Here is a 26369-nt window from a genome sequence, read left to right as displayed (position 1 = left end):
TCAGCTGCTGATGAACATTTGGATTGTTTCCAATTTTTGACTATCATGAATAAAGCTGCTACAAACATTCATGTACATGTTCTCATGGTCATATTTTCATTTCTTTTAGAAAAGTATCTAAGGATAGAATGCTGAGTCATAAGTGCATGTTTAACGTTATACTAAGCCGTCAAATTGCTTTCTAAAATGATTGGACCAATGTCACTTTATTTAGAATGAATGAGATCTAATTGTTTTACCTCACCAAAAGTTATTATTGTTAGTCTTTTAAATTTTGGCCATTCTAATGAGTGTGAAACAGTATCTCATTGTAGTTTTACTTTGGATTTCTCTGGTGACTAATAATGTTGAATATTTTTCATATGTGTATTGTTCATTTGATTCTCTCGTTTTGAAATGTCTGTTCAAGTTTTTGTCCATTTTTAATTTTATTTTTTGTCTTCTTACTGTGTTGTAAGAGTTCATTATATATTCTGGGTGCATGTCCTTTGTCAGATCCGTGTACTGTGAAAATTTTATTTATTCTGTCTTGCTTTTTTATTTACTAAATGATATCCTTTAAAATGTTTTAATTTCATTAAAGTCCAGTTTATCATTTAATAGTAAATGCTTTTCCATCTAAAAAATCTTTGCTGACCTCAATGTCACACAGATTTTCCCCTAAGTTTTTATTTTTGAAATTTGATAGTTTGTTTTTACATTTGGTCTCAGATCCATGGCAAATTAATATTTGGTATGGTATGAGTAAAGGGCCATATTTCATTTTTTTTCCCATATGGATATCCAATTGTTGCAGTACCATTTGTTGAAAAGACTTTCCTTTCCCCCACTGAATTATATTGGCCTTGTCAAAAATCTACTGACTAGATATGTGAGGGTCTATTTCTGGACTCTCTAATCTGTTCCACTGATCTACATGTCCATTGTTACGCCACTACCACTGTCTTAACTGCTATCTTAAAATTAGATATTGTAGGTTTTCCAGCTTTGTTGTTCTTTTTTCAAAATTGTTTTGGCTATTCTTGGTCCTTTAAATTTTCAAGTAAATTTTGGAATCAGCATGTCAATTTCTGCATTAAAAAGAGACTGTTGGGATTTTGATTGGTATAGCACCAAATTTATAGATCAATTTGGGTAGAATGCATATCTTTAAAAATAATGAATTTCTAAATCAATGAATAAGGTACGTCTATTTATCTAGATCTTTAATTTCTCTCAGCAATGTTTTATATCTTTCACATAGAAGATTTACACATCTTTCATTAAATTTATTCTATTTTATGTTTTTGGATGCTGTTGTGAATGCCATTTTTAATTTTAATTTCATTTGTAACTATGGCTACTATTTAGAGATCCAGTTTTTTTAATCATAGTTATAGGTCTTACTAAGGTTACCTATTTCTTTTCGAGTGAGTTTTGGTAGTTTGTGTTTTCCAAGGAATTGACCCTCATCTAAGTTGTTAAATTTATAGGCACAGCATTTTTCATAGTATTCTTGTATTAACCTTTTAAAGGTTAATTGATTAACCTTTTAAAGGTTACTGATCCTTTGGGATCAATAGTGATGTACCTTCTTTCATTCTTGATATTGGTAATTTCTCTTCTTTTTTTTTTTTTTTCTTTCTTCATCAGCCTTGCTATAGTTTTACTGATTTTATTGATCTTTTCAAGGAACCAGCTTTTGGTTTCAACGATTGTTTCTAACGTTTTTCAGTTTTTGATTCCACTGATTGCTGCTCTAATCTCTATTATTTCCTTCCTCCTGCTTGCTTTGGGTTTGATTTGCTCTTCTTACTCTAGTTTCTCAAGACAGAAACTTAGTTTACAGATTTTAGGTGTTTTTTTTTTTTTTACGGCGGTAACATTGGTTTATAATATTGTATAAATTTCAGGTGTACATCATTATACTTCTATTTATGCATAGATTACATCATGTTCACTACCCAAATACTAATTACAATCCATCACCACACACATGTAAAATAAGCATTTAATGCTATAAGTTTCTCTTAAAGCAGTGCTTTAAGTGTAGTCCACAAATACTGATACATTTCATTTTCATTTTTAGTTCAAAATCTTTTTTAATTTTTCTTGAGACTTCCTCTTTAAGCTATAGATTACTTAGAAGTGTCACATTTAATTTTCAAATATTTGTGGATTTTCTATATATATTTCTGTTATTGATTTCTATAGTTTTATTATGGTCTGAGAACATAGTTTTTATGTTTTCTCTTTTTTTTAAATTGCAAAGTTTTTTTTCAATGGCCCAGAATATTGTTTATTTGCACTTGAGAAGAATATACTCTGCTGTTATTGGGTGTAGTGTTCTATAAATGTCAGTCAGATCTAGCTGGTTGATAGTATTGTTCAGGACGTCTATATCCTTACTGATTTTCTGCCTACTTGCCCTATCAAGTACTGAAGACTTCAACTAAAATTGTGGACTTTTTTCTTTCTTTTCAGGTGTATCAGTTTTTGCCTCACGCATTTTGAAGCTTTTCTTAAATTCAAAAGCATTTAGGATTATGTTTTCTTGCCTATTGGTCGTATTTTTCCTGTTTATTTGCATATCTAGTTACTGTAGAATATATACTGAATACTCTGCATGGTATGTTAGAGAGACTCTGAATTTTGTTTTCTTCTGAAAAAATGTTGATTTTTGTTCTAGTTGGCAATTCAAATACTGACTGATCATCCCGAACTTGTATAACCTTGGTTTTATGCTTTGTGGGGGTGAATCTGCAGAAAGCCTCAAAACTAGGCAGGACTCAAACCCCAAATTCTGTTTCCTCTGGGGATCTTGTCCTGGCTTGGTTTTAAGCTTTGTTAGGGCAGGTCTAGAGTCAGCCTTGCTCTAAGGTGTGGTCTTTATTCTTAAGGTGTGGCGCTTTGTTTTGGTGTTTTAGCTATATGCTTGTGGTATTTAAAAGGTGTCAATGTGATCTTTCCACTCTGGCTGGCCTGTGTTTTCAACATCCCCACAGCACTGCTTGAATTCTAGTATTTCTGTTCTACTCTCAGCTTTGTAGCAGCTGCTTTCTGGTAAGCCTTGGGTAGTCTTATACTTGGACGAGGATTCCCAAGGGAAGCCTACACGGACTTCTGCCCCCACCTCAACTCCACAGCCCTCTCATTGTCTCTCTAATTGCTTAAGCTGTCCTGAAATCTGACTTCTGCTTTTCAGCTCAGTGGGACTGCTATGTTCTCTCTGGATTCTAGTTCACCGAGATGTGGTCAGAAACTTGTTCCCAGGCAGAATGCTGCAAATTCATGGAGTTTATTCATGAATTTCTTTTCTCTCAGGAATCATAGTTTTGTCCTACCTCTCATCCAATGCTTGGAAACAACTGTCCTATGCCTCATATATTTTAGCCAGTTTTATGGTTGTTTATGGGAAAAGGCTAGCAAGTATCAGTTATTCCTAAAATATTAATTTTAAAATATGTGTATATCTTAGAAGCAACGGCATAGTTTTCTCCAACTTTTCACCTATCTGAATTAACCATTTCTGGAACTTTTATTTTTTATTATGTTTATTCTTATTTCTCTGGTTAACCATGGCTGTGGAATTTAGTTTTCATCATGATAAACCTGTATCTTTAATTTGTTTTTTGGATTATAGCTTTAGGATTTACTATTAGATTTATAGCAAGGAACATCTTTGTTCAAATAATAGACTTTTAGTAAATGCAAGTAGTAACTTACAGGGTATGATTTAAGAGGCACCAGAAAGCTCCCTAATTCACAGTGGGAAACTGAAGATCATTGGTGTTTTTAGGAAAGGAAGTCATTGAAAGTGGCAAAAGATCAAAAAAAAGGAAGTCTGTGTTTTCCCAAATCACAAGGCAAAGAATGACCTCAAGCCCTTACTGAGTTTGCTGTCCTAATTATGACCCTAAATAATGAGGATAGGAGGTAATTACTCGCATAACAAAAGTTTTTGTAAAAAAAGAATGAAAGAACAAAATTATTATGACCCGTGGAGTGTGGTTTGTAAAATATATCCATTAAAGTGAACTTTTTTGTTATTGTCGCCTTCTAGGACGGTGGAATTTTATCTGTATTTTAATTTCTAATTTCATCCTTTCATATTTCACAGGGTGCTCCCCACAACAATTTCATGTGATATTAATGAACGAACACTTTGGGAAATGTTAATAAATGGTTTTATAGTTCTGTATCAATTATAAATACCCATTAGGATCCGATACGTCCTAGCACTAAGAATTTTAGTTTATCTCTTTCTGAGTATGATTTCACACTTCTTGTCTAATATTAGCTTCATGTGCTTCTAAAAACGATCATAGTTTTCCTTCTGCCTTATCACAGAACTAATCTGCACACAGTGTGTGACATTCCCACTCTTAGCCACAAGATGGCCTTGCAAATCAGTATTTTGCAGATACATCATTTCTCAGCTTGAGCTGATGATTTTGTCTCATATTTCTTTGTTATATTTTAACATACTCTTCATTTTTTCCTTTTCCATTTGTAGTGAGAACAGGTAAGAACTAAATATTATTTTTAAAAATTGACCTTTCAATCATGCATTTCTTCTTTTGGTTGTTACCACACTCTCTCATTTATAGATGTTTCATCTAGGACAATCCAAAAATTAATCACACTCTCCCTAAACTGTAGAAGTTACTGTGTTGTTATCTTACTTTGGAATATTGCACAGCTTTAGCTCCAAGCTAAGGACACAGGAAACATGGTGTACTTACATTGGGAAACTCCATTATAAAATCATAAGCATTTGCTTCCTTTGCTGCTTTCTCAATCTCGTCATGTGTCACGTCATCTCGTCCATATTTAATATTGTTATTAATGGTGGTCCCAAACAAAACAGGCTCTTGGCTGACCACTCCAATATGTTCTCTATAATGCTGCACATTTAAAGTTCTGATGTCATTCCCATCCACCGTGATCTGCCAATCCAAAGGAATAAATCATGTTGTCATGCCTTTGTTTTGCTTTAGAGTCTTTTTTACTAGTTCAAAACATAAGCCGAGAAGCAGGGTATTTCAGGAATCAAAGACTGACTCTATTTTGATAAAATATTTATACCATGTGTATTGTCAAAAGACTTTCTGGTATATGGGAACCAACAAAACCCAAAAAAAGCTGTCTTAAAATCTTGCCAAACCACCTGAATATCTTTATTCTAAGAGTCACAAATTAGATATTAAGAAGATATATATTCTAGGAGCCACAAATGTTATCAGTAGACACATGTAACAAACTTCAGTTTTGTTATTTTAAGACTGATATGACCTTAAAATTCTTTTCTAGGAAATACCTTTCCTTATTTCTCTTCAACATCCCATTCCCCTGCAAAAGACAAAAATGTCTTCTATTCATTGCTATAAATAATAGTAAATGAATGCTGTGTTCTCCATAGTGCCGTTACTCATTACGCAAACGTATTCCAATGACAGAAGCCAGGGCTTGATAATTATAACTCATAGAGTCTCTCTTTCTCACCAACTCTGGGATTCTGTCTGGGCATGGGTGTTCTGTGCAACATACATGGAATGCTTATCCAATAATTTATTTATTAAATATTAGCATGGACACATGGGTCTAGTATACTCCAAATGAAGACTTTAGAAGTCAAATATAAGTGAAACCAGGCTCTAGGAGAGTAGATTTTCTTTTAAAAATAACAGTTGAAAACCTGAATAGACGCATTAAGAATTATGCTTATGCGACTATCATAGTCTTGTTCTCTATGCCATTTACAATGGTGAGAAAGTTAAGTGCAATATTATGGATGACAGAAAAAAAAATAAGTGAGCATATTTTCTACCAATATCATTCTTCTGGGATGTTTTGAGAAACTGAAATTCTTGATAAGTTCTGGTTACTACAAATTACTATGTTATTTTCCCCACAGCATTTATTATCTTCTAACATACTATATAATTTACTTATAATAATTTACTTACTTTCTTTATTGTCTCTCTCTACATATTAGAATGTAAACTTTGTTCACCAATGTATCCCTAGAACCCAGAACAGTGCCTGGAACATAGTGGGTGCTCAATAAATATTTGTGGAATGAATGAATACACTGGAAAGAAAATGATATGGCTTCTCTCCCAGCTCCACTATTAAAAATTAAAAACTGACATAGCTGTAAGCTCCCCGTAATAGGTGATATTTCCAAATCCTGTCGTGTGGACTGTTCATGATTTTGCTAGCTGCACTTACAAAGCCATTGTCGGGATCGTATAACCTCTGCAGAAGTTGGACTGCTGTACTCTTCCCACTGCCGTTGGGGCCAACCAAGGCTACTGTCTCTCCAGACTTAATTTTTAGGTTCAGACCTTTCAGAATCTATTGGAATGTACAGGGGAAAAAATTCCATAAGGATAAACAAGAATACGATTTATATATTTTCAGAAATTTAATATATAATTATAAATGGAAAATGAATTCTTCTGTGGCACTTAAAAACAAAATTAGATCCTGTTATGTTTGTATAATAATAATCTACACAATTATGGAAAATAACAGAAAAAGAATGTCTCAGCATCTCTCTATATAAAGAGGAGAACTAAATTAAGAGTACTCATAGAATATTAACTAGCCACAGCAAACTGTTCACATTTTCAACTAAAATACTTAAATGAATTTCATCATTACCAAGTTAGTGTAAGTTTTATCTTTTAATTTGAAACAATTGAATGAAATCTTGCCAGATATCTTTGTGAGCTATTTAAGGATGTTCTTTCTCAGAATATACTTAACATTATTGCAAAACATATTCCAAAGTAAAACAACTGGCAAGAGTCCTTAGCAACTCCCATGTATGGGAGTCCACCATTAGAAACCCTCCCTCTCTAGTAATGGATCTCATGGGGACATTTCAACGTGGCGGGGAGCACTTTTAAAATTTTCTCTATAACTAGGGGTCGCTACCAGTATTTAGCGTCCCAGAGACCTGCAATGTGAGAGAAGCCTCACATAATAATTACTTTCCCCAAATGACAACAGCAATCCTGTTGAGAAACTCTCACCGATCTTTGCTTGTGTTTGTATGTATTCAGCCCAAAACATGGGAATCTCCCTTTGGACTCTGACTTTGATCTCACCATTTGTAAAGAAACAGACTCTTTAAATAAGCCAAACATAAAACCTTCAAAGGGCCAAGCAGAGAAAAATTCTCTAAAGGAGGTGAGAAATCTGGGACCCCCCGTGGGAGTGCCTCCTCTCCCACCTGCACTTTTACTGTAGTTAGTTTCTGTTCTTTCCTTGGAAGAATCTGTGTGTTATTTAAAGTGGGTGTGCTCTTTTTTAAAAAAAAATTTATTCATTCTTCAGGTTAACAAAAAGGGCTATGTTTCAAAAGTTCATTTAAAAAAGAGTTGTTTAAAAACCAGAGAGCACTCTACCATGCAATATAATGGCCCAATTGGTGCTTAAGTCTCCAGAAAGCCAACCCCAATGCAGTTGCAAAATGGAGTTGAAATACTCTATGTATGTTAAGAAAAATAGTAGAAGACAATACAATTCCAATAATGGTAAGTAAGTAACAAAAAATTTTTTTTAAAAAAGAGCTTTGAAAAGAGAATTTCAATCAAAGAAAAATAAGGAAGTAGGAGAAGGTAAATCTTTTTTTGATGTAAATTCTATAGGGGACATTTGCACACTTTAAAATGTTGATGGCGTTACTAATTTTATCTATTTCACTTAAAATCACATCCTCTTTTTTCTATGAACTAGCTGTTTTATTTGTAATTACTCTTTGCAATCTTTAACAGTAACTACTTTTTTGAGTAAAGACACTAATAAAATGCAAAGAGGAAGACAACAGAAGAGGCACATTTTCACAAGAACTTGTCAAAGGTTGAATGATAAAGGGAGGATTGTGTGTGCATGTGCTTGAGTGTGTGTGTGTAAAACTGTAAAATTGAGAAAGTACCTGAGACACAAATGCTGGTGCAGTAAAAGCCCTAGGGAAGGGAGAAGGGAAAGGCACAACATCTGCATAATTCCCTCAGGTTAGAAACTAGGAGGTTAAAATGATTTTTCTATGTTGAGTGGGATAACACCCAAGGATGACCAGTAGGTGGCACCATCAATTCAAGACATTTTGGTGTGCTTCCAAAATCAGAGTGGAGGAATTCTAGGGAGTTGAAAATGTTTTAGTCAGCTGAATACAGAAATGAGGTTGCAAAATGTAACTAGTTCTTCCTGTTATTTGTCCATTACTGATCCTTCCTTCCTTCCCTCCCTCCCTCCTTCCTTCCTTCTTCCTTTCCTTCTTCCCTCCCACCCCCTACTCTTCTTCCCTCCCTCCCTTTCTCTCTCTTTCCTCAAATCTCTGAGCAAAGTAGCCAAATCTTGGTCAAAATGATCCTAAATAATCTCCTAAGAGGAGATTTTAGCCAGTAGAAGATAATAACAGAGAACTGTACAATTCTATAATTAAATTTAACCTACCTTGATAGATGGTCTTGACGGATAACTGAAAGAAACATTTTTAAATTCCACAGTTCCTTCTATGCATTCAGGTTTAAATCCTGTTGTTGAAAAGTTATCTATAGCAGGTTTCTTAGAAAAACAAAGAGAACATTATACATCTTCAAGGGACATGTTCAAGGGATTGAGCTGACACTCTCTATATCCTAAAAACAGTTTCAAGATGGTTTCTTTTTATAGTGCTTTCCTATCTGCTTTTAGGAGTGCACTGAGTTAGACATGAAGGTTTCAATAAAATACAATTTCCTTATAGAAGAGTTAAAACAATCTCTTCCCATAGTCAATTGACCAACGTGGATTTTGCACATCTTTTTGTTTGAGTGAAATGTGTGTGCCTGTTTTCTGGTTTCCTTCTTGCAGTAATGGTGGTTATCTTTCAAAGCAATTATAAGTCTTACCTTATCAATAACCTGGAAAATATTAAAGGCTGCTCCTCGGGCTATAGTGAAGGTTTCAAAGTTAGGGGCTGCTGCTCCAATGCAATAACTACTATGGATTACACTAAAGAAAACCTACAGGAACAAAAAAATAATATTTATCTTTCCTCAGTTATATAAGAGGGACAATAGAATGATATGTACACTTGGTTGAGACTCACAGAGAGATATCAGAGAAATTAGGTAGGAAAGAATGTAAGATGCTGCCAAATATAAAGGAAACGTCAGTGAATCCAAGTGTACTTGGCCTTTTCCTAACGTGGAGCAACTTTTGATTGTCCCATAGTCTTGTCATTATCACCTGCGGGGAAGTCTGAGCAGAAAAACCTGAAGAGTGCTGGCCATACATAAACCCGGTTGGGTGAGGAGGTGAGTTGCACTCTCCTCCTTGCTGGTTAACCTCTTGACCTTTAAAAAGAAAGATGTGATAGATTTCACTATCTTAGAGACATTGTACTATTTCTGCCCAAATTTTTCCGAATTCTTGTATCATTGGACTCTTGTCCATTTTCTGATAGACACATCTCTGCAAAAAATCAAAAAAGGAAAGAACCCCACAAGCTAGGTGCTATTTTCCCTAAATTATAGATAAGGAAACTAAGGCTTAGCAATTCATTTGCCCACAGTCACACATAAATTGAGGAGAAAGGATGTGCCAAAAATTCCTCAGAGTTCATTTATATGAAATATAATAAACTCAAGTTTCATTTATATGAAATAAGAGAATAGCTTAATGACTTAACTATGAACATCTCAAATTCAAAAGATGACTTTAGTTGAAAGAAAAAAAATCTACATAGAATGGGAAGGCCAAATGAGAATTGAAGTATATAGATCAGATCAATTCAGTTCAGCAAGACAAATGGTTCTTAATCCTGGACTGATCTGTTTATTGTTGAAACTTGGGAGGATAACTGAATAAATTATAATTTAATGCATAACACCTAAGAGTTTAAAAAACTCTAAATTGTGGCATTGGACAGAACTGTATATAGTCTGTTTTTAACATTACTAAACGGTAAAAGGACAGAGGAAGGGATGGAGAATCCAATCTACAGAATATTTCCAGAGGGAAGACATTTAGCAAGGTGAATGTAGAGTGCCATTTTAATTAATTAATTAATTAATTAATTGCAAGATTAAGAGGAAAAAGTCTCACTAGAGACTGACCCTTTTGACTGCTGGATTAAGAAAACTCTCTCTCTCAGTGGAGAATTCAATCATGATTCTCATAGAAGACACTAAAATGTGCTGGATGACTAAATCCTGCCAACTTATAACTATAATTTAAAGGTGCATACAAATCATTTGAAGGAAATAAATATTTATTTATTAAAACCATTCATCTTAAAATATTCATTGTCATTCAAAGAGAAATTTTTAGTAAACTCTAGGTAGGAAAAGACTATCTAGGCCAGTTACCTTTGTTCTCAAATAAGACTTACAGCAAGAACAGTTCCAATGGTATAACCAGGTTCTCCACTAAGAATCAAGGAGGTTCCATACCAAAAAGCGAGTCCATAGGTTCCATTCATAAAGAAGTACACAGCACCGAGAGAGAGTTTTGAAGCTATAGCCTTTTTTATGCCAACATCCTTTGCATCTTTTAGATTCTGTGTATACCTTAAAAAGGCAAAACACAATGTAATAGCCTTGGGGGAAAATAAAAAACAAGCATATATTGTCATAACTAAAGGACAGACCTTTGAATTTCTTTCTCCTGGGCCCCAAAGGCTATGACTGTTCGGATTGATGACAAGACTTCTTCAGCTACAGCCCCCGCTTTGGAATAGGCATTTAATTCCTTACTGGTCAATGAGATAACTATCTGTAATAAACCACAACCAGAGTTAACCAAAGAATAACCCTAGGGTAGTAACAATGTGCAGAGAATTTAATTCAGGTAGAATCTAGAATAACAGAATTATATTATTGAAAAGGTACATAATATCACTTAATCTATCCTTGTTAGTTTGCAGATGAGAAAACCAATGGCCAGAAACATCGCTTTTTTAAAATCTCACAGCAGAGAGAGAGCTTAGCCTAAATTAACCTAGAATCTAAATCTCTATTTTTCCTTCTACTAGTAGAGCTTCAGCCAGCTCTGGCAGTCTAGTGGTTAAGGTTTGGCGCTCTTACTGCCATGGCCCAGGGTTCATTTCCCAGTCAGTGAACCACACCACTGTCTGTCGGTTGTCATATGTGGCAGCTGAATGTTGCTGTGATGCTGAAAGCTATGCCACCAGTATTTCAAATATCAGCAGGGTCACCCACAGTGGACAGGTTTCAGTGAAGCTTTCAGACTAGACAGACTAGGAAGAAGGACCTGGCCACCCCCTTCCAAAAAAGTTGGCCATGAAAACCCTATGAATAGTAGTAGAGCACTGTCTGATATAGCACTTGAAAATGAGAGGATGATGCAAAAAGACCAGAAAGGGTTCTGCCTTGCTGTACACAGGGATGCTAGGAGTTGAAATTGACTTGATGGCACTAACAGCAAAAAGTAGGGCTTCACTGTTTTCTCTCTGTGTTTTTAAAAACTTAGAAGATGGGTATCTATATTAATACAATTGGGAAAGACTTCATTTGGAGAATGATATTAGTGACAAAATTCTTTTTAGGTGCACTCTGGAAACTAGTGAGTCTGATTTGACTTATTATTATGTAAAAAGCAAGGTTTCAGAGGGTATGGGTCACAGGGATGTGGCAGGAAGAGGAAAATGATCCTGCATACATCCGGGGTGTGACCTCTGAAGCTATTACTGCCCAATGCAGCCTGCCTAGTAAATGCTGTATCTCCACAGTAAGAGGTGAGACTTCAGAGAGAGAGAGAGCAGAACAACACTCTTGGTGATATTCAGCAAGTTTATCTGATTTCTCACAATTTTTTAATCAGAATGTGCCTTTTTCTCCATTACATATCCCACTCGCTACTCCTTTAATTAGTAAAGGATTTAATTTAGTAATTAGCACAGCAGTTCAATGAAAGGTAGCGGGGAAATTGAACTCATAGTTGTGTCTGTAACTGTTGCCTACACACATAAAAAAATCTATTCACTTTCAAAATACATTCCACATAATTGGAGCTGTTTTTACATAAGACATGCTCAGATGGTTCTTAAAGTAAGAAGGTAGCATAAACTGAGTAATACTCATTATTTTCTGATTTCACTTAATAAAGATAGTTATTTCTATAATATATCACTGGAGGGGAAGGAGCACCCAGCAAAAAGCCTTGTACATAGGAAGTATTTAATAGATGTTTGTCAAATTAAATTGAATTGAAGGAAGCTAGAAACCATCCACCCTGGCTTTTTTAGTCATTTGGATAACTTTGACCTTTACTTGCTTTCTATTCACAATCAGTTAATACAAGAGCAGAACTTAGGATTCCTCACTGCTGTTCCCTTTAAGCTCCTTTTCCACTTCACTTCCTCTGAGCAGTCGAGTTTAAGGCTCTATCTTAGTAACATACTGTGGGTAATCTTCCCACGGAGAGGTCCTCACTTCAAATAAGTGGGGATGAAGATTTTGATAAGGGTTACAAGGTTAACATTGGAAATCAAACTAAATAAAGATTTGTTGTCTAAACATCCAAGCCTATTTTTATGGAATTACTCAATCACAGAATATTTTTATTGCTAAAAATTCTTACTGATTGAATTTGTATACTGCTAGCAAATAAACTCAGTGAATTTTATGGCTTTGATTTCCATAAAGAATAATTAGCTTTGCAAAATCAAAACCCCCACCCATATCTCAAGAATACATTGTGCCTTCAATCTAGGAGATGGATATACACATTGGTAGGATTACCAAAGAGATATCAGGGATATATTGCTTGTTTTTGGATTTCACAAAGAGCATTGGTTTCAAAATTAGGCTGTAAACAGATTAATATCTTTTGGTATACTCACAGTATAACAGTGCTAAAAATATAATTTAGAATGAAAATACATAATTTGTTTAAAAAACTGAAACAGATTTACATAGCACATAAAAACAATTTTAAATGTAATTCAAAGCCTTATAAAAATATAAACTTGAAATGGCTGACATAAAAAAAGTGTTTAAGTGTTTACTGTTTAAAGATTTTCTTGTTCTGTTCTAGTGAAATGAACTGCAACACATTTATCTGGGAATTTAAAACACACAGGCTCTTCCAGTATCCAACGTATAATGGCATAATACTTTATCTTTGCTATCATTTGAAGCTGTATTAGGTTACTAAATGAAGAGGAATATTTTTTAATGTTAGTAAGATATTAAAACCAAGCCTCATTGTAGCCAAATAACTTGAAGATAGAAAGGCGATTAATGGTGAACAAAATCAAAAGTATTTGTGGTATATTATATCCCTTTCTATTTTGAGACATAGAAAATAAATAGAAATGCATTTTTTGAGAAACTCAATAAAATATCTAGTTCACACTCCTGCTTCCAGTCAACACTGCATTAGCCATCTTGCCTACCTTAGAAAACATGGCTGCTGAAGCAATTATAAGAGGAGATGTGGACAGAGTCACCAGGGTGAGTTTCCAGCCCTTCACTAAACCAATCACCAGGCCAACAGAAAAAGTAGACATGTTTTGAAACAACAGGGCAATCTTGTCTCCAATACCATCATTGATTTTGTTGATGTCACTGAAACAAGTGAATAAATGCAGTTAAATCAACTATACTTCATATATAAGAACAAAGTTGATATACTGCACATCCACCCTCTTACTCAGTCATGCGAGTATTAAGTTCACCGATATCATAGCTGTCAAACCAGCTGATGTCTTGCGCCAAAATTGAATGAAAAAACTGTTTTCGAATTCTCTTGGTCTGTCGTGCTGCAGTCATAACCCAAAAGGAAATCTGCATGTAGCCAAAAACCAAGGCAGTAACTCCTATTCCAACATAATCCAAGGTCAACCTGAAAAAAGATTATTGGAAATGTTAGTAAGACTGAAGCACAAAATTTTCCCCTTGTTACTACAAAAATGAAATCTATCATAATATTTGACTAAGAGAATTTGTGCTACAGCCTTAAAATAACTAAAAATAAATCTCCATGAGAAAAAGTGAAGTACATTGAATGTAAGAATCTAGGTTTTCCTAGTAAGACACCTAGAATATGTCTCTCTTACATTATTAGCAGAAATTAGTATTTTAAAACATATTTGCTATTTATATATTCTTTCCGCATTTTTTAATATTTTTATTTGAAAAAGTTACATTGAAGTAATTAAGATAGTTGTATGTGGAACAGGGGGGAAAAGAAATGATAGTATTAAAAAGCATTGTATAAAATGCTTTAATATATATATTATATATATTATATTATTATATATACTATTAAATCGAAAATTCAACTTAAGGAATTTACCATAAGGAAATATGCACAAAGATTAATCTAGATGGATGGTCATCATAGCATTAATAACAATACAGAAAATCTGAAAACAATCTAAATATCTAACAATAGACCAGATGAGAAATGTAGTTAATTAATTAACGTATGTGGGGTACCCACAAAGTGTGAGGTTCTAGAGATACAGTCATGAGCAAGATAATAGGTCCCTACTCATGAAGAGTTCATATTGTGGTGGGAGGAGACAATACACAAAGAAAAAGAATTTCGGGTTCTACGAAGGAAGTAAACAGGGTGATAGGTCACAGAACAACCGATGGGTAAAGAGCTAGTGCAGATAGAGTGATTAAGAAAATTTTCTTTGAGGAAGTGATATTATAGCTGGGATCCAAAGGTAAAATGGATCCAGCTATAAAAAGATCAAGAAGAAGAGCATTCTAGAAAGAGGAGAGCAAATAATAAGGTCTGAGTGAGGAAAAAGCTTAGCATTTTCCAGGAACAAAAGAAGTCCAAAGTAGTATGAAATGATTAGACTGGAGAATTTGGCATATGTAGGGCTTTTAGCCATGGTGCATTGTACAGGTTTTATTCTAAGAGAAATAGAAGACCACTGGAGGATTTAAGCACGGGATGACCTTATTTGTTCAACTTTTTAAAAGACCGCTCTATGCAGAATGGATTGAGGTGACAACAATGGAAGCAGGTGGTTTCATTAGGAGGCTATTGCAATGGCCAAGGTAAAAAGGATGGGGGCTTGGATGAGGATGGTGGCAGCCAATACGCAAAGAAGTGGACAGATTCTAGATATATTTTGGAAATACAAGAAACTGGAATTGCCAATGTACTGGATGTGAGGAATGTGGGAAAAGGAGAAATTAAGGATAACTTCTTAGATTTTTGACTTGAGGAACAGCGTAAAACGGGGTGCCATTTACAGATGTGGGAGACTAGGAGAGGAACAGATTTGCAGGAGATATCAACTGTTTTGATTTAGATATGATAAGTCTGAGATGCCTATTAAACATCAAAGTGGAAATCAAGTAAGAATTGAAAATGAGAGTCTGAAGCACTAGAGGGGGTCTAGGCTGGAGATGTAAACCAGAAAGTCATCAGCTTATAGGCAGTAATTAAAACAAGGGACTGGCTGAGACCACCCATGGAGAGAGAGAATAAAGTGCAGATAAAGAAGAGAAAAGGACCAAGGACTGAGCCCAGGGACTCTCCAAACATGGTACAGTTTGGGATGAAGAGAAAGAGCCTGCAAAGAAAGCTGAAGAGTGGCCAACAAGCTACTTCTAGAAATGAAACTACTCTCAAAGCCTAAGCCTTCTGATTCAAACCACATGCAAATTAAGATTGATTTAATGGCTCCATTTATTGAGTATTTACTGTGTGTTGAATATTAGGCCAGGCCCTTTACATATCTGAGTATCACTGAATCTTCAGAAAGTATGAATATCCCATTTTACAGATGAAGAAAATAAAATTTACAGAAGTTACTCGACAGCCTCTATAGTTAGAAAGTGGCAGAGCCCACAATCTGAATCTTGAACCTACCACTTGGATCCTGAGCTTATGATCTGAATCACTGTGGCAATATTTCTGAGAAAAAAGGTTTCTCAAATAAGTTTGGGAAACACTGCATACCTAGTGCCCTCCCACTGCCCCTCTTCTGGAAACTGATAATACATATGAACATGTTAAAAGATTTGAAAACAAAGAAATAGTTTAATTTTGTTCAACCCAGGATGTCTCAGACCAATTAACCATGAACATCCCTGTCCTTTTAAAATGTATCACCTATTAATGTTTGTCAATTTCACTGTACACAATTTGGGAATTACTTTAGGCTACAACTTGATGCAAAAGAAACTGCCAACTATCTAATCTATCATCCAACATCTGATTTTATCTTCTTCCTAAATAAGACAACCTCCATTTTATTCGGAGTGTTCCATGCTCAGGCAAAATAGATGTGGTCATATGACTAGTAAAAAGTCAGAAGTAGAATGAGTTCCTGATGACTTTTGAGCCATGTTTCATCCTTAGACTGCCTACTTTCAGATTTTTACGTGTGAGAAAAGTAAATTTCTATCATAGTTAATCCACTGTTACAATGGGTTTTACATTAAACACAGTTGAACTTAATCTAACACTGACTTGGTCATCTAGTTTGCCCCTTCATTTTCAAGTGGATTATAGTAGATATATCAAAAGTAGCAAAAAGGATGGAACAAGTTGCTTAGAAGTTCATATAGAATTAATTAATTAACTCTTGACAGCAAAAGAGGAGGCATCATATTCATCAGCAATAATCTTGAAACTATTTATGATTATGATCTGGATTCAACAAGAAAAGATTCAATTATTTTCAGAATAATTGTCTGATAAATAAGACAAAGGAGTAGACAACATTAAAATTATATAAAGCTATGAGTCATTGTTTTAGACTGACTTTAGGAAATAACTTTGGAAAATAACTTAGGTAGAATAAAATTCTTCAGTTCCTCATTATTATAGATGAAAGAGGTATTACCTTATCTCCACCAAAAAAGTTATATAAAGCAATGTTTCCCAGAAATGTGTTCATTAAAGCATTAGTTCAGCAGGATGTTACTAGGTGTTAGCGAGAAAAAATTGGTTCCATAGTCAAATAGGTTGGAAAATTTGGATTAATGGAGGTTTTAATATGCTTATCTGTCCTGTGTATATCTGAGAGAAGGCTTTCATATATGGTATTTTTTAAGCCAATTTGGCTATGGAACATTTTTCCATCAAGTATCTCAAATATTTCCAAAACAGAACACTGGTTTGAGTAACAATAGCATAACAAATACTACATTATGGTAAGAATGTTTCTTTATAAATTTAGTAACGTGTTAATAATTGTACACAGACATATCTTTTCATCTTATTCTCCCTTTTATTATGTTTTTTTTTTTTTAAAGATTTGTTTTATTTATTTTCCCCTCAAAGCCCCAGTAGATAGTTGTATGTCATAGCTGCACATTCTTCTAGTTGCTGTATGTGGGACGCGGCCTCAGCATGGCCAGAGAAGCGGTGCGACGGTGCGCGCCCGGGATCCGAACCCCGGGCTGCCAGCAGCGGAGCGCACGCACTTAACCGCTAAGCCACGGGGCCGGCCCTTATTATGTTTTTTAAATAGATCCTATTTTTAAAAGTTCCAAACTTTTTTGTAAGAAACTCATACTTCATTACTATACATCAGAACCCTGCTTTAATATTGTAAAACTAGAATTCAGTAGAAAGCAATAATCTGGATCCTAATCAGGAATTTTCAAAAGACCCAATATAAAGAAATTTTATGTAAAAGTGCTAAAAAAAATAGAACGTTCCCTCAAAGAAAGTTGAGGCTGCAGCATAGCACAACTCAGGGCGGCACCATTCCCACTGTTGTCCAGAACAGCACTGTCCAAAGGAACGTTCTATGATGAAGAAAATATTCCATATCTGTGCTATACAAAATGGCAGCCAGCCATATGTGACCACTGAGTACTTGACATGTGACTGAGAATGAATTTTTAATTTAATTTTAATTAATTGAAATTTAAACAGCTACACACAGCTGTGGCTAATGTACTGGACAGTGCATGTCAAGAATTATAGCCCAGAGGGTGTCTCTGCAATGTGATAGGTGTCCCTTGGGGTTGTGCAACATGGAGGCTTCACTTTGGGGGCAAAGAATAAGGGATCACTTAGGTCTGATAAGATTCTGATAGTTTTAGTGAGATATTACTGAAATCCAGTGAATAAACTCAGTAAGGTAGCATCTCTCTAAGAAACTCAACCCATGTGACGAAGGACAGCACACAGTTTAATACACAAAACTACAGAAACAAAATGTTCCTATAAATTTATTTTGGACTACAATTTTTAGTCTGAATACAACTTTACTATAGTAGTCTGAATAATTAGTCTCCAAAGTAGGTCTGAATAAAACTTTACTATTTTTATTTATTTTATTATTTTTACTATGTGTTGCACACATCTTTTTGGTTTTTAAAGTTTATAGAAGTGGTATTTTTCTATAAGCTTTGTAAGAAATATAATTTAAAAAAAGGAAAAACAAGTAATTTAACCTCCAGGATATGTACCTTCAGTTCTAGGAGGCAAAATTGGTATAAAAATGCAAATTCCAAAACAACTTTTCTATTGACGACAATTCTGTCAAATATAACTCAAAGCATTTGAACTTATATACCTTTCAAATATAAGAAAAAAATATGATAATTTTATATACCTAATGAAAAAAGAGGACATGTTTGCTTTAATCACTTATATGTAATATTAATGATCAAACTTTTCAGGTTTTTCTCCTTATAAGTATTGAATAAAGCAGCATGCAATGAACATGAAGTTAACATTTCATTTGGACTTACACAATCACATCTTCATTCACCTTCTCTTGAGACTGAGTACAGTTCTGAAAATTTGCTGTAAAAAAGTTTTTCAAATTATAAAAGAAATTAATTTATAATTGGCCATAATGTTTTATACATAGCCCTCCAAAGAAAACATAGTGCATTCTCAAGAAAATAAAGTTAATGCCTATACACTGGTTAGTGATCATCTGATTTTCTATTCTTTAACCTAAAATTTTAAATAATATCTCTGGTCTCAAGAAACATTCACACAACACGAAAAATTACAAGGAAATCTTAACCATGGAGCTCATATCCACAAAGAATTCTTTAGGATATTTCTGATTTCAGGCAACAGATGTGTAAGTAATAGTAATAGAATTCTCCTTTCCTGCTGAGATTATATATTTAGAATTCAGTTTGAGATACCCCAGGGAATAATTTAGAAATTCCAAGAAAAACAACACGTGAAAGTTCTAAAAGTAGTAGTCATGGGAAAAATTTAAATGAAGCTCATTGAAATATGTTGAGTATAACAAAGACAGCAACATCAGGGACCAGCCCGTTGGCGCAAGCAGTTAAGTGCACGTGCTCCACTGCAGCGGCCCAGGGTTCGCTGGTTCGGATCCTGGGTGCGCACCGACGCACCTCTTGTCAAGCCATGCTGTGGCACCGTCCTATATAAAGTGGAGGAAGATGGGCATGGATGTTAGCCCAGGGCCAGTCTTCCTCAGCAAAAAAAGAAGGGGATTGGCAGATAGCTCAGGGCCCATCTTCCTCACACACACACACACAAAAAAGACAGCACCATCATAAATCAGTATTTAAAATAATCCTTGGGGGCCGGCCCTGTGGCTTAGCGGTTAAGTGCGTGCGCTCTGCTGCTGGCAGCCCGGGTTCGGATCCCGGGCACGCACCAACGCACCACTTCTCTGGCCATGCTGAGGCCGCGTCCCACATACAGCAACTAGAAGGATGTGCAGCTATGACATACAACTATCTCCTGGGGCTTTGGGGGAAAAATAAATAAATAAAAATTAAAAAAAAAATAAATAAATAAAATAAAATAATCCTTGGGTTACAAGTTTTCTATGTAAACCTTTCTATATATCTTCTAGTAAAAAATACATCATACATTAATCAGTATACCAATGAAATTACGCCATTGTAGTGTTATTCTAGGCACCTTTTTTACATTCACATCTAAAGAATGTCACCTCAGAGGACATGACCCTGAAATAGGATGCTACAAAAGTAATGATACGTGAAGGACGCCTATAACTATGAGAAATATGAAAACATTTTTTTCCCACGCCTGATTGCTAGATTCCCCTCCTATCTTTATTCAGGGTATTTGTCTCTAGTACTATAATTTCCTGCGTGTTCTTTTCCGCTTCCTTGCTGCATTACGTTCTATAGTGCCATGCATGTGCACATACTATGAAACTTTAGGTAGCCATTCTTCATTTCTTCTTTTTAAAGGGTGTGTTACAGATAAGTGGCCTGGAATGGAACAAGCCTTTGATTAAATCCTGATATAATCATCACTTCTGATAAAAACTTATTTAAATTCCTAGAGAAACAAGCTGAGCTATAGTGGCTCTCACATGATTTTTATTAACCATGAAGAAATGGCCTTTGGACTTGAACAGTAACATCAGCTCTCTCCTGGGTCTCCAGCCTACCAGCCCACCCTGTAGATTTTGTACTTAACAGCTTCCATAATGGTGTGAGCCAATTCCTTAAAATAAATCTTTCTGTGTGTATATATATATTGCATTGGATGTAGCCTATTGCATGTGTTTCTTTGAAGACTGCTAACTAATACAGACTTTGGTTCTTTAGTTCTTGGCAATATAGAAGAATAAATGACTGAAATACATATTATATAGCTATTGTTTGAGAATAGAATAATCTGTATTATAAGCTTAATGTTTGCTTTATTTAATGCTTCTGAGTCCCCAGTAATATAGAAAGTAAATACTGTACTCACTTGTGTTGGTTTTGACTAGACATCCACTAATAAGGTTATCACTCATTTCTCCTAAAATCAGTGACATTACAGGAAGACAAGCTCCATTTACTAGTGATGCCAGTAATCCCAGGATCATGAGTGTGATGTCCAGTCCATCAGCAAAGCGAAACTGAGGAAAACAAATAAAACATGGTAGCATGATAGCTGTAAATAAAATCCACCAAAAACCAACCTATAGTTTTTGCCATTAAGTAAATGTTATTTTGCAAATTGATTAAGAGACTAAATAAACTATAAAATCATGGATAAGTATTTATATACAAAGTAAAAAAAAAAGTCGCTGATCTTAAGGATTTATAGTGTACTTTGAAGAATTTATTGAAAAATAAAGTAGCAAAATTAGTACAGATTATAGATCTGTGACATAAGTCAGGTCAGATGTGGGTATGAATCAGAAACTTCCCTCCATTTGGTTGATTCTGGAATAAATGAAGATATTTCAAAAGACTGCAATGACAATATCTTCACTTGTGGAAAGTTGATCTTCAAACTTTCAATTCTTCAGACTTAACATCAGAGCAATAGCACAACTAAGCACAGTGAACAGTAACCATCTAGTAAAAATTACTTCACCAAATGTAATGAATCATATTTTTCATTCTTATTTTAAATTCCTCAGATTTTTTTCTTTATTTTTTTTTTGGTGAGGAAGATCGGCCCTGAACTAACACCTGCTGCCAATCTTCCTCTTTTTGCTTGAGGCAGAGTTGCCCTGAGCTAACACCTGTGCCCATCTTCCCATTTTGCATGTGGGTCGCCACATCATGGCTTGATGAGTGGTGTAGGTCTGTGCCCAGGATCTGAACCCACGAACCTGGGCTGCCAAAGTGGAGCATGCCAACTTAACCACTATGCCACCGGGCTAGCCCCATAAATTTCTCAGATTTTTTTCTATCCAGGACAGCATCTATCCTGTAAATAAGGGTCTATAATAATTTGCAAGATTGTTTGGAATAAGAAAGAAATACCTGCAAGCCACATACTGAATGCTTTGCATTCTATTCTATAGCAGGTTCCTACAGCATTACTCCAAAACCAAAACAAGAACAAAACTTGAAAATGTGGATTATTTATTTCACTGAGAGAGGTCAAGATAAGATGTATAATGGCATTGAAATGAAACTGGATTTGAATAAGATCAAGAGGAACTTAGTACATATTTTATGAATGGAGCCTGAAAAAATTTCATGTTTTTCCATTCATTCACACAGTAGCTAATAAATGTTTATGGAATAACTGCTATAGCATTGTACTCGGTATTACATATGATAAGACACTATCTCTGCTCTTTCACCTTCCTCCAGAATAGCGTGTTATCTCCTTTATAAAGTTTGTCATGTTCTTCTACTTTCCAGGTTTTTTAAAATTTGACTTTTGAAAAAACGGATACAGCTTCATGTGTATTTCTAACGATACTGACAGCCTGATACAGAGATTAGAGTAGGTGGAGGAGATGTTTTAGCAATACATGCCTGAAAACGTTCCTTGAACATAATCCCAAAGAAGTGTACTGACACGTTTTGTGACACACAGAATTTACAAAATACTCAGATAATTATTTTTTATTTAAAAAAGATTTATAACACTTTAAAAATAATGAAAACAACTCATATCAATGTATTATCATTGGAAAATACTGAAATGTAAACATAAAATAGTAAAAGTCACTCACAATTCCTCACTACTCAGAAATAACGTCTAACATTTATGCATCACACACACACACTTTTTCTTTTTCAAAATTGGGGTCATTGTATGGGTATCATCTTTGTTTCTTTCTTTCTTATCCCTTGTTGTGGAGCTTTTGGGTTGTTTATTTTTTTTCCTATTGGAAATAATAGTTTGATGGATTTTTTAAAATTCCCCCTTTTACCCAAATAGATGCAAACTATCAAATAAACACAATCATTCTATGTACTACTGACAATTCTCTAAAATTTTCTGATATATACACATACTTCTAACTGATTTCACTTACTATCTCAATAGGTCCAACAACTTGCCTTCTTACTTTGGGGAGTTGTTCTTGCAGTTTTCTGGAAAATAAATGTTTAAAATGGAAAGGTTACGATGTGAACATAATTTGCAAAATTTTCCAATTAAAATTGTGCCGAAGTGTCAAATTTCACCCTTGGTAACAAATTTATATTAATACTGAAATTTTAAAAACAAACAATGATAGTACAAAGATTTTTGGTATAATCATTAGGAAAGTAAGTTGTCACTGGCTTTCTCTGTGTTAGTTAGGGTAACAACTGAAGACATACATCTGGAGTAGAATTTATTTTTTATTATGGTAAAATATACATAATAGAATTTACCATCCTAACTTTAAGTGTCACAATAATTCCCCATTTCCTCCTCTCCCTTGCCTCTGGCAACCACCATTGTACTTTCTGTCTCTAGGAATCTGACTACTCTAGGTACCTTATATTAGTGGAATCGTACAGTATTTTGTCTGTTTTTGACAGGCTTCTTTCACTTAGCACAATGTTTTCAAGGTTTATTCATGTTGTAGCATGTGTCAGAATTTCCCCCCTTTTAAAGGCTGAATACTATTCCATTGTATGTATATCCGACATTTTTTTATCCATTCATCAGTCAATGGACACTAGGGTTGCTTCTACTCTATGGCTATTGTGAATAATGCTGCTATGAATATGGGTATACAAATATCTTTTCAAGTCCTTGCTTTCAATTCTTTTGGGTATACACCAAGAGTGAAATTGCTGGATTCTCTGGTAATTCTGTTTTTAATTTCTTGAGGAATCACCATACTGTTTTCTATAGCAGCTGTACCATTTTTCATTCTCACCAACTGTGCACAAGGGTTCCAACTTCTCTACATCCTCACTAATACTTGTTATTTTCTGTTTTATTTTGACTATTTTTTTTAATAGTTGCTATCTTAACGGGTGTGAGGTGGTAGATCAGAAGTTTTAAAACTTTGTAATAAATTGCTCAAGAGCAACTGTGAGCTTTAAATGAAAGGAGTTCTAGTAAGTACACATTAATCAAGTATACTGGGAATTTGGTCCCCTATTGAAAATTTCATTTCCCATTTCAAGGAGGTCAAGATGAAAATTGTAAATTATATCCATTGATTCCAGGGAAATCTGTAATCTGTCAATTACACACACACACACACACACACACACACACACACACACAAGATTCTGAAACATTAAAGGAAGAATGGAGGGGATCAGATTAAGTTTTCTAAAAAAGATGTCACAGAAGGACAAACTTCTGATTCTTCTCTCCAGCTTTATAACATATTGTTCCGTCAGCTTTGATAAAGGGTAAGTCACTTAATTCTATTCTACCTGAAGTTAATAACTCACTTACTAGGCCAATTTGCTCTAAGACGATTCATAGACAACAAAAAGTGCTTTAAGATTGCAAAGCCCCACAACCCCCTCTCCTAACCCAAATGTGATTTTTAAAGCTTAAGACCCAGTAAGCTCTCTTCTTTTGATAAATTTTCTTTCAGGAAAACATCCCTATATCCCATTGACCTTTATGGAAAGCCTTCGAAGGAGGGCCCAGGTAGTCTTTCAAAAGTCTCTTTTCTGCCAGAGTTAAGAGTGGAGAAGAGCACAGGGCAGGTATGGAGGGAGCTCCCTTTCTGGTTATTTGTAGCCCTGCATTAATGAATCAGTGATCTAGAGGGGTCCTCTCCAGTTTTACAGTTTATGCATTGAAATGTAACATAATGATTATGGTAAAAGTAAAAATAAAAGCTTTCAAACCATTTCCATTTTAAATCTCTAAACTAACGAATTATGGGTGTAGGAAATTTTATAACATACATACACATACAGACATCTATTTATTTAGTGAAAAAATAATCAGAATCCAATATTTCCTTTTACTAAGTGTACCACATGAAATGAAGGATTCATAGAGAATTGAAATGAAAATATTCAGGCACTTTTCCCCTATATAGTGGTAAACTACAAGAAATTCAGAAGAGTAAATATCTGAAGTACTAAATCAATAAATCCTGTAGCTATTACACTTCCTGAAATTACTATTAAACCAGTTGTAACACTGATTATGTTGAAGTCTAGCAAAATGCAAATAGCATTGCTATTTTGGGGAAAAAATTATAAACATTTTTGCTAGTTATGAAAAGGATGAGGTACATTTGAAGTTGCAAAACACTTTTTGTAGAATTTTTTAGAATTTAGGCATGGCTTACCCATTTCTTTGATAATTTTCTTGCCTCTCATCAGCTCTTTCAGAATTTGCCATCTTATTTATAATTTAATTCTTCTGAAATAAAATATTAACATATGTATCATGACTATGTGAAATTTTATCACTTAGTTGATATAAAGCATTCTTTACATCCCTAACAGCTTCTGAAAAAGCATGCTGCTGAGTTTCATCCTGCCTCCCCACTCCCCTCCCCCAACTGGCATTTTTGGTTAGGTAGCTCATCTATTCAAATTTTATCATGAATTTATAACTTCTTTGCTTCATTCTGGGCTTAGATTTGAAGCCAATGAAAATTCTAGAAATAGAATAAAAGAAGGAAAGCCAGATTCCATGGACAATGCATGCTTTTCAGGACACTAGATTTTATTCCTACTCTGCCACTGATTTGATTGTTACTGATGAAAATCTTTAAATTATCTCATGCTTAGTTTTCTCTGTAAAATCTGATCCAGTAGTTTCTGTTAGCTAGCATTTTGAGGGAACAGGATTTTCTAGTTCACCAAATATAAACAAGTTAGAGCTTCTACCATATATGAATTAATACTTATCAAAAAAATTAGAATATTTTGAAAACCCACATATCATTAAGATTTTCTTAAGCATAATATATTTTTCCTTTGGATGATACTATAGGATCTTAGCTTGTCTTAGGATCACAATTATGTAAATGAATTATTATTTCATTGCAAATGCATAGAGATGTTGTTGACTCAATCTCATATATTACCTATATTGAGATGATTATAAAGTATATGGATTTAATCTCTAGATTGGAATTATTTATTAATTAAATACTACCCAAGCATCTGAAAAAACCAATACACTTTCAAATGGTAAGCTCCTGCATGAAGGAATTTGTCCCAAGGGATCAGAAATTATTTTAGTACCCGAAAAGGAAGGCATGATACAAATACATTGGCATATTCTTCCTTTTTCAGAAATCAATGGTCATAACCTCACACAGGAAATCTTTACAATCGTTAATCCATCTCCAATTATTTAACATATGTGTAGAAAAGTAATAAATAAAAGACTCTATTAGTCATTTGCATTTTTTAGAAATTAACAATTATATAATAAAACTCAGAAATTCATAAAAAGAAACCAAAACAATTGACGCTTACCTTGGTAACTGCATGATCTGTTCATTTAACAAAACCATGTGTAGTTTCTCTCCTCAACAAATGACTAACTGCACTTTCATAACTGTGCTTTGCTAAGCTTATTTTCTGATCATTCTGTAATATCTGATTACCACAATGGTGAATTTCCAGGTAAAGCACACTATGTTCTTCATGTCACACTGCACTTGGAAAACAAGATGAGCAAAGAAAATTCACTGAACCAAATAAACACTCTTTTTAAAGATCTGTAGCGTCTATGTACCCAGTTTTCTATTGTTCAGTCTTGCAACATTTTTTAGTTAGCTGAATTAGTAATTACAA

General features: G+C 34.5%; 1 protein-coding gene across 1 annotated transcript in view; it reads right to left on the bottom strand.

Moving 5' to 3' along the window:
- The window catches only part of ABCB5 (ATP binding cassette subfamily B member 5), a 120870-nt gene extending 94772 nt beyond the window's left edge, over positions 1-26098 (bottom strand). The window contains exons 1-13 of the mRNA XM_058526863.1: positions 26049-26098; positions 24905-24978; positions 22679-22736; positions 20659-20809; positions 18684-18738; positions 13654-13845; positions 13397-13568; positions 10628-10752; positions 10370-10547; positions 8886-8999; positions 8449-8559; positions 6214-6339; positions 4725-4928 (exon numbers count right to left, since the gene is read on the bottom strand). Coding sequence (XP_058382846.1) covers positions 4725-4928; positions 6214-6339; positions 8449-8559; positions 8886-8999; positions 10370-10547; positions 10628-10752; positions 13397-13568; positions 13654-13845; positions 18684-18738; positions 20659-20809; positions 22679-22736; positions 24905-24957 — 1539 coding nt within the window. The 5' untranslated portion in view covers positions 24958-24978; positions 26049-26098. The remainder of the gene's footprint in view (positions 1-4724; positions 4929-6213; positions 6340-8448; positions 8560-8885; positions 9000-10369; positions 10548-10627; positions 10753-13396; positions 13569-13653; positions 13846-18683; positions 18739-20658; positions 20810-22678; positions 22737-24904; positions 24979-26048) is intronic.
- Positions 26099-26369: the final 271 nt, after the last annotated feature.

Source organism: Diceros bicornis, chromosome 3 (genome assembly GCF_020826845.1).
Source record: "Diceros bicornis minor isolate mBicDic1 chromosome 3, mDicBic1.mat.cur, whole genome shotgun sequence".
In the NCBI taxonomy this organism is placed as follows: Eukaryota; Metazoa; Chordata; class Mammalia; order Perissodactyla; family Rhinocerotidae; genus Diceros; species Diceros bicornis.
Note: the sequence above shows the minus strand (reverse complement) of the source record. Positions and strands in the feature narration are given on the sequence as shown.